The 8,871-nt window shown below is 40.5% G+C and overlaps 1 protein-coding gene across 1 annotated transcript in view; it reads left to right on the top strand.

The window, feature by feature from the left end:
- Positions 1-8,871, top strand: part of dync1i2a (dynein, cytoplasmic 1, intermediate chain 2a) — a 20,330-nt gene continuing 11,459 nt past the window's right edge. The window contains exons 1-5 of the mRNA XM_080413071.1: positions 1-107; positions 1,292-1,411; positions 1,703-1,817; positions 4,252-4,339; positions 5,951-6,072. Coding sequence (XP_080269197.1) covers positions 1,304-1,411; positions 1,703-1,817; positions 4,252-4,339; positions 5,951-6,072 — 433 coding nt within the window. The 5' untranslated portion in view covers positions 1-107; positions 1,292-1,303. The remainder of the gene's footprint in view (positions 108-1,291; positions 1,412-1,702; positions 1,818-4,251; positions 4,340-5,950; positions 6,073-8,871) is intronic.

Here is an 8,871-nt window from a genome sequence, read left to right as displayed (position 1 = left end):
ACGCGAAATGATTCCGTCTGTCCCTCCTCCTGATCCGTAGCCACATCGGACGGTGTTTGGCTGTTTCAGGAAAAAGATTTGTTGTCAACTTGAAAACTGAATCCAAGGTTTGTGCAGACCATAACATTACATAAAACTGCTATCTTTAAATCACTAAATCCAACATTGAGTGATTGCTGGTATAGATAATAGCTAATCTAGTTAACTTCAGCCAGTTTGCAACGACCATTGTTGAAGAGGCAAAATGACAATGTTGCCAATTAGCTTAGCCAACGTATAACTTAAATATTCTCTGGATCTGTTTAGCGTCAAATGAGTTTAAATGAAAGATTCACATGCCATGTCATGTGATGTGTAACGTTACATTTTGATCACATCGGAATGAAAGAAGTTACAAAGCTAGGCTAACCTTTATGGTTTCTGCTACCATACAACCATACAGGGTGGGGCTCTCTGACATGTTGGAACTTCCACCAAATGTACTTGAACTAGCATCGAAGCTAATGATTTGATTCCATCATTATACATGTAGATTAGGATGATCAGTTTAAAAACATCCGTAACAGCAAAGTGTCATGTGTTCCATCCATTCATTCACTGTATCCAGTCTGGCTAACGTTAGCTTGCGGGGCTAACCACTGCTATGCCTATGCATGGTGGTCCTGACTGAGGCTGTTCATTAGAATGCTCAGCTGAAATAGTCAGGTGATGCCCTTCTGACTAGAAAAGTCTACTTGACAATGAGACAGATTTCCTCTTAAAGCTGCAATCCGGAACTCATTTAAAGGAATAAATTGTTATATTGATTGATTGAAATACTTTTGTTTACAAAGACATGGAAACAATACATGGAAGTACAATTCACAATACAAGGTCCTCTAAACTGGATCGCCAATAAAAGCACAATGGCTTATTTTAAATGAGATCCCCACACTGAAATCATGATGACATTTAAGAAAACAGACAGATATACACTACTATGCAGAACCTCTAACCTGTATGATAGAGCTCATGTTAATACAATTTAACTAGCTTATCTGCAATGGTTGGAGTGGTCACACTACTCTTCCATTGAGACATTTAGATGTTGGGTAGGACACCTGGTTGACAATTAGTACTCACTGCCTGAAGCTCATAAGCATAATATTTCCACTGGACAAGCGGGGATAGCGACTGAGAGGTCGAAAATGACCTGAGTTCAAAACCTGGGTGGGACATGAAACTTATGGATTGCTGCTCAATTGAGAGGGGTGTGATGACCAAACTTAATGTTTTGTTTGTATACACTCAGCTCTTGGGCATCATGTCAGACAAAAGTGAGCTGAAAGCGGAGCTTGAGAGGAAGAAACAACGCTTGGCACAGATCAGAGAGGAGAAAAAGAGAAAGGAGGAGGAACGCAAGAAGAAGGAGGTAACAATATTAAACCTAACTTTTACTTTGCTTCATGAATCAAGATGACAAAAACAAACCCAAAAGAGTTGACACTGCGTATATCAGACCGATAATTAATACTAGTGTGTGTGAATTAGGTTATTGTTTGTGTCATCTATTTCTTCCGTTCTATATGATTGCAACACTATACTGTACAATTTTGCGAAGCTCACATTTTCCCTTTCTATTACCCACAATCTGCTGTAATAAATTCAGATCGAAGTCAATGTTTTCTCAAGTAGAGATACTAACATGGCAGCATGTTCCCAGGCTGACCAGAAGAAAGATGTCGCTCCACCCGCTGAAGAGTCTGACCTGGAGAAGAAGAGGCGTGAAGCTGACTCCATCCTGCAGAGCATGGGCATAAATCCTGATGTTCCTGTTGGTAAGTTTCTACCCTTCAGAATGTGCATGGCAATATTAGCCAGTTTATATTGAGGTGTGAAATCTGAAAAACCTCATAAAACTTGAATCCACTTTTCTCAGTACTTGGTGTCACTGCGTATCAACAAGCCATAACTTCCTCATAGATAGAGATCTGACCGATGCGATGCCTGACCTTTGGGTCTGATCCCGATATTGGAGAGTCCTAGTCCATTAATTACCGATGCTTAGACAAATATTTTGTGTTACAAAAAAGTGCATGATTTTGAAAAACTTACATTTGATTAAAGTTTCTATTTGCAAATATTTAAATTGTAAGCAAAACAAACAACAAAAAATAAACAAAACAAATAAGTATACATATTAAACTTCAATATCGTCGCTGTCTGGCTGAAACCAGCGAACTCCATTTTTCAGCTTTTTTTTTTTTTTTTCATAAATCAGTGCTATTGAACACCCTTTACGTCTGTGTGTTGGTTAATACAATATTGAACCGATGAAAAGTATCAAAAAGCGCTTCTGACAAAACCAGCTCACTCCATTGGATCCTCAAACGTTCTGCTAAACCTCCAAAGGGGGGTGGAGTTAGTTGGTTTTGCCGACTCCAGGCTCCACACCTTTTTGACTTCCAACCTCATTGTGAGCTTGGAGGTCCATTCAGCTGTTCTTATCAATGATGAACAAAACCTCCTAACTACACTTTTTGTTTAGTTTTTTCATTTCCTGAAAAATTAACATTTTGGAGTTGGCTGGTTTCTGCCCGTCAGCAGAGATATATGTTCATATAAGTTAATTATACAATTAACAAGCAGAGTTGTACATTTAAAATACACACACAAACTGAACTTTATTTAATTCTTGAGACTATTAAAAAACCTCTATATCGGCCAGACCGATATATCGGTTGGGCTCTACTCACAGATTCTCCAATCTAAAAGTAGTGATTTGCTGTGTCTCTGAGGCAGTAGGTGGTTTCAGAGATTGTACGACTATACTAATTAGAACAGAGAGAAGATCGATATTCTCCCCCAGGTAGGCTGCTTATTTTGTTGTCTGGGAGGCAAATTAATAAATGACTTGACTAAAAGCAGTATTGAGGAGAAATGTGTTAATTCCTTAAAATACTTTAAAACTCTCAAGCAGGCACTAGACAAAATAAATTGTCTAGTAACCTACGTTAACTATGAAATCGGTGGCAGTATACACGTTTCTATTCGCTTGAAAGGGGGTTAAATTATTTCACAATAAACAAAAGTGAGTCAACTGAGTTGAGGTGTGTTTGCTCTCCACTATATCCCAACAGGAGCAGAGCCCTTGATGAAAGAATAATAGCACAAAATAATATCCAGGAGTGGATATTATAATACCCAGAATATGTCCTGAAGCAGGAAAACACGGTATACAGTGAGGAGTGGTTGATGGCTTGTCAGACTTTTCAGACTTGTGCTCTGGTGTCCACCAGGTTTTCCACCTTCTGACTCCACGTTCAAAGTTAAACCAAATTCAACTTTGACCCCTCTTGCCGCTGACCTTTCACCGCACAGCCAAGAGTTGTACCAGTATGTACTAATCACAAATACATATAGATATCTACCGCACCAGGTAGTGCTAGCTCGCCATGTTAACCAGGATGTAGTGTCCCGGACGGGTGGTTGGTTAGAAGGAGGAATGACATTTCCCAGTATGCCCCTGGGCACAAGTGTGTTTATTGTGTTGTTTATGTCATTATTTGAATATGGGAATGCGTTTGGGGATTTTGTTGCTGTTCATTTGTTGATTTATGTTGTATGTATGTATTTTGGTGTAACACCATGACTGAGATTACTGTTTGTTGTGATTGGTCCCTCGCTCTTTTTCCCATTGATGTTGAGTTGGTTTGTGTGGTAGTGTGCAGTTTTCACAGTAAAGTATTAATGCCTTGACATGTCATGGCATGGCTTGGCATGGCTTGTTCTTCGTGTGCGTGAACTCAGCAAACTTGGGCCATTGCAACATTATATAAACAAAGTTGGTTGCCAATATTTATTGTTTTTGACGCTGTTGGCTACTGTTTTTTGTAAAACAGACAATCCTCACAACCACAAAGAGCAATTTCACATTGCCAACAGCAGGTGGCAGAAAAGGTCCATTAAAGAATCATTATGAAGCCTCCAATGGTGGCAGCAAACAGCTCTGTTAAATTGTTTGGACCAGAACTGATGGGTGATGAATAAAATCATTTATATAATTTGGTACAGTGGAATTAGATAACTGTACTCTCCTGAATGCATTTCCTCATAACGTTAACGTAGCACAGCATCAGAGTTTTTGTTTTCTACTGCTTGAGTTGCTTTAAAAGCTTTTAAAAGCAACCCATCTTTTTAGGCTTTTTTAAATGTCCTTTTAATTATTATACAGTATCAGACTTGGACCAATTTGCCTCTTTCTATGTCTAGGCCCTCCTCCCATGTCTCCCACTTCCAAATCGGTGGGCACACCAAGCGAAACAGGAAGCCAAGACTCTGATGGGGCCGTGGGACCCAGGTACACACACCTCTCATCATAATGTTTTAATAGTAAAATGCTTTGCTTTCTTCCAGCATGGAGCCTTCATCTGCTTAGCGCACCACAGTGTGGGAGTGATGCCAAGGCTATTAATTGTGTCACAAACTAGGGACTCACACCACCTTAGGCAAAACATAAATGTTTTTTGGGGTTGGTGTTTTCACAGATCTTTTATCTGTATTTATGTGAGCACTTTGTAATCTGGCTTAAGCTCTTGCATCATACTGTACATACATCATACAACAACTCATTGGCATACATTTGATGAACAACTCATCTACCCAGGATGTAGAAACATTATTTGAGCAGCAAATCACCTTTCCATTAGCATTAGAGACATTTTGCTTTTGTAAACATTGCATAGTTCTGAATCATAGTCCAAACCCACACAATTATAAAGCATGTGTACAATACCAGCACCCAGGGCAAAACTTGGCACAGAGCTTCATGTTATTACACTGAATGATGACTAGTTTATGCCAAGGGTGTGCATGTTTATTTAATTTGTGCTGTTGAATTAGGAGAATCCTAAATGAACAATAAAACAGCAGGCTCCTGCGATGCCTGAGGGACTTCTTAACCCGTAATTACAGCCCCTTCCCTGGACTGAAACCTTAGCCCCCCCAGTGTCCCATCAAGCCCAGGGAGTTCTTCCCCCTACGTGTTGACTCATTTCCCTCACCAGCATGGCCATTTCCTACGCACATGGAGGTCATGTTTTCTCCCTAAGGGTCCTCTCTCTCTCTCTGTGTCTCTCCCTCTCAATCTACACAAGACTCAGAGCCTTTGGTGTGACATAGTTAAGGCTATATCAGCCCCTCAGGCTGCACATTACACCCGATGTCATCCCACTCAGTAGGTTTGTGTGTCCATGCATTTCAAGCAGGTCCTCCATTCCATTCCATAGTTTTTTGGAGGCAGATTCAGTCATTGATATGACATGGGGGGGAGAGTCATAGTTAACTTACACCTAGATTGAAACTTGATTTAGATATTTGCTTAAAAGTACTGTACATTTGCTTTGTGATCTCTGGTCCAATCAGCATGTTGTGTGCCTAAACTCTAACTTATGTCCTCTCTTGGTTTATGCCTGCCTGCCTGTTTCGCTCACTAATGCCGCCTTGTTGCTGTGACACTAACCAGGACTCTGCACTGGGATTCTGATCCGTCCACTCTTCAACTTCACTCTGATTCTGAGCTGGGGTACTGGACACTATCTTCTCTCCTTTCCTGGTCATTTTCCCTTCTCTCTATCTACAGCATGGTTACTGTACGTCATCATCATGTTAATGCAGACAAGAGAAGTTAGACGGTCAAGTCATGCATGCGCCAGTGTGTGTCAGACTATTCGTCCGAATATTGAATAGTTATTTGGTGTTGGCCAAACCTAATGGCACTTTTCTTCCACACAAACCGCTTGTTTCAATCAATGCTTGTGCCTAGATCATCTAAACTCGCAAGGTGTGAGTATGGTTAAATGGCGAGGACAGCTTTGTATTCTGTGTGTGTTTACAGTGGCCTGTTGAAAGTCTTCACTGGTCTTCTGTTAATTTTGGGCTGTGCATTGTTTGAGTTCTGATTTGCTTTTAGGCGTGCACCTCTAAAGGCCACACTGGGAATGGCCAAGATCACCCAAGTGGAATTCCCTCCACGTGAAACTGTGTCCTACACCAAAGAGACCCAGACACCTGTGACGACCCAGCCAAAAGAAGGTGACACATCTATGAGATTGTTTAAGTTTATCCATGAAATGCAACGCCAAGGTGTATGTGTGTGTCTGTGTGTGTTGCAATTCATCCAATAATTCAGTTTAGTTCACAATTCCAATGCAATATAACAACTACAACGCTGGATTTACAAGACTCTACTAATAAAGTTTAGGTTTCAATTATTTTGACTACTAGATCTATTCATAAATAATTATATTGAGAGCCAACTCAACCCAAAGGAATTATTTTAATGAAAGTGTGTATATAGCACTACTTAGGCCTACTGAAAATCTGAGCCATATCATTTAGTTACATTTATAGTTATATGCTTTTATGCCTGTTTTATTACATCATATTTTTTATATATATAATCTCAGTAGATTACAAAGTTTCACAGTTTATACAAAGACAGTACCTTTCAAGGATAATATTGACTCATAACATCAGATAGTGTGTGTGAGAGAGAGAGGGAGAGAGAGTGAGGGGAGGGGATGGGGGGAGTCTGTCCCTCTGCATGCATTCGAGCTTGTATGTTGTGGCCAGAAGCCTGCCTTGTATGATCATACGAGAGGGTACAGGAAGTGAGCAAGCAGTAGAAATGATCTTGCCTCACCAAGCTCGGAGATGAAAGTCAGGGAAAATTGTAGGGGCCCGGGAAACATAAGAAGTCAAAGGGGAGATTAAATTCACACACACAAGGCCTGCTCTTCTGGACCCCACATCCCCTCTGTACCAATAGGCCTCTGCTACAATTAATGTGCAGGACGAGAAGGCCAATACAGGAAAGAGAACTGAGATTGAGGGGCAGATATAAAGGGCTGTTTATACGTCTGCCCACTGCATCTGAAGCATGTCAATATGTATGTAATTGCTGCACAGGAGCTTTAATGTGGCTGTCTGTTCTCTTTGGGAAAGAAGAGAATATCTGAACTACTACAAAGATCCACATGTTGACCACATGTGGCATGGAATATGTAATATTTCTGAATGTGCCGCTGTTCCTCCTTGTTACACAGTGTGATGACATGTAGTGAATAATGCATTATGGGCCTTAAGCCAGGCCTGTTTCCCGCTACGCCGTTAGCTACTACTCGTACTACTGCCTTAGTGAGTGCTATACGTTATGTGCCCTTTTCATTTTGTGCAGTTTATTGGCAGCCAGGTAACACTATCTCTTGTGATGCTGCTTTATATAGTTATATATAGTTATAGAGCTATGTACTGTCAGATGATTCTCAGGGGCATGTCATTATATTGTCAAAAGTTTAAAAAAATAATGAAAATAGCAGATCTACAAGCTTCTAGATCTTCTGTTTTCGCTATTCGTCTTATGACGAAGTATACAGTATAGAGCGATTACATTTTTTTGGGGGGAAATATCTGTGCAGAGCTATTGAAAGATAAAGAGTGAAACCTCTTGTCTGTATTTTGGTGGCCCACAGACTCTCCAGGGCAGTGTAAAACCATGTTAAACAAGGACGGTTTCTGCCGACTGTTCAACACCAGGGCCCCCTTCCTATATCTGCCACTATGTAATCATTTCATCAACTCCCTCACTTCCCTGTCTTCTCCCTTCACCGAAACAGGCACATAACAAAACACACTCAGTGACATTGTGCTTTTCACGCCATCACTCCTGGCACTCGATGAGACGGCATCCCCCGTCCTTGCTCACTCCCCTCCGCACATATTTGATATGCGGGGTGGCGTCAGGACCAGCGCTCTGATTGAGCGATTCATCATGTTGTCGAGAGGAGGTGACGGCACGACACTCTCAAGGTCAGCGGGTGGTGGCATGAGAGGGAGCCGCTGCCTTGCCCTGTCTGCTGCAGCCCACTGTCTCCTACACAGTGTCTGCAGAACACGCCCTATATCACTAAGTTATTGCCACTTGTCCAGTTAAAACATACCCCCCTCTTCCTAAACAGCCCAAAAATCAATAGTTTACAGTGGACTTTCCATGAAATACAGACTCCACTGGACTTGTTTATGCACTGCCACTCTGTGACCACTCTTATGTCCATGACTAAAAGATCAGTTTAACATAAAAAGTACTGTATAGCTTAATCGAATTATTATAAATTATTAAAAAAAAGTAGTGTTTTGATTCTAAAATTAATTTGCTCCGGGATTTGATTGGTTCTGAGATAAAACCGACCGGAGCATGTCCGAGAGGAGATACCCATGATCCGAGACAGGTCAGGTATTATATGGGCTCCATCATCATGCAATCTAGCAGCTACTGTACCTAGCAGCCTCTCCTCTCCTATTAAAATTAAACTGCATATTAAGTGGATTATTAAAACAATAGTTACCTACGTTTATATTAGACCAATTTATCAACACAGAAATGAAAGTTGGCTATCACATAGGCTTATGGTTATTCAAATGCAATGTAAATTAACAAATAAATATTTTGTTACAGATGTAACGGTTATATCTGCATTTTATTTGAAAAGGACCTATTCCTTTTAACCCATTAAAACCGGGAAAGCATATGTGTCATTTTAGATTTTAGCTATAAATATAGCACATTGGTTGGCTATTCAAAAATAGTTTGTGCAAATCTTTGAATACATATTTATTTTTAAAGCTCAAATCTTTGCTTCTGGGGGCCCCTGGCACAAAATACTCACTCTTTGCCTTTTAACTTAACTCAACTCTGACGCAGATTCCTGGAACTTTTTCCTACCTTATTTCATGCTGGTATAATCTGATCCTAGGTCAGATTAATGATCATGCACATAATACAATACTTCATACGTATATCTCTTGATCAGCACTGATCACAGTTCTTCAATG

The sequence above is a fragment of the Gymnoscopelus braueri genome (assembly GCF_963280865.1).
Source record: "Gymnoscopelus braueri genome assembly, chromosome: 18".
In the NCBI taxonomy this organism is placed as follows: domain Eukaryota; kingdom Metazoa; phylum Chordata; class Actinopteri; order Myctophiformes; family Myctophidae; genus Gymnoscopelus; species Gymnoscopelus braueri.
This window is presented reverse-complemented; position numbering and strand designations above follow the sequence as displayed.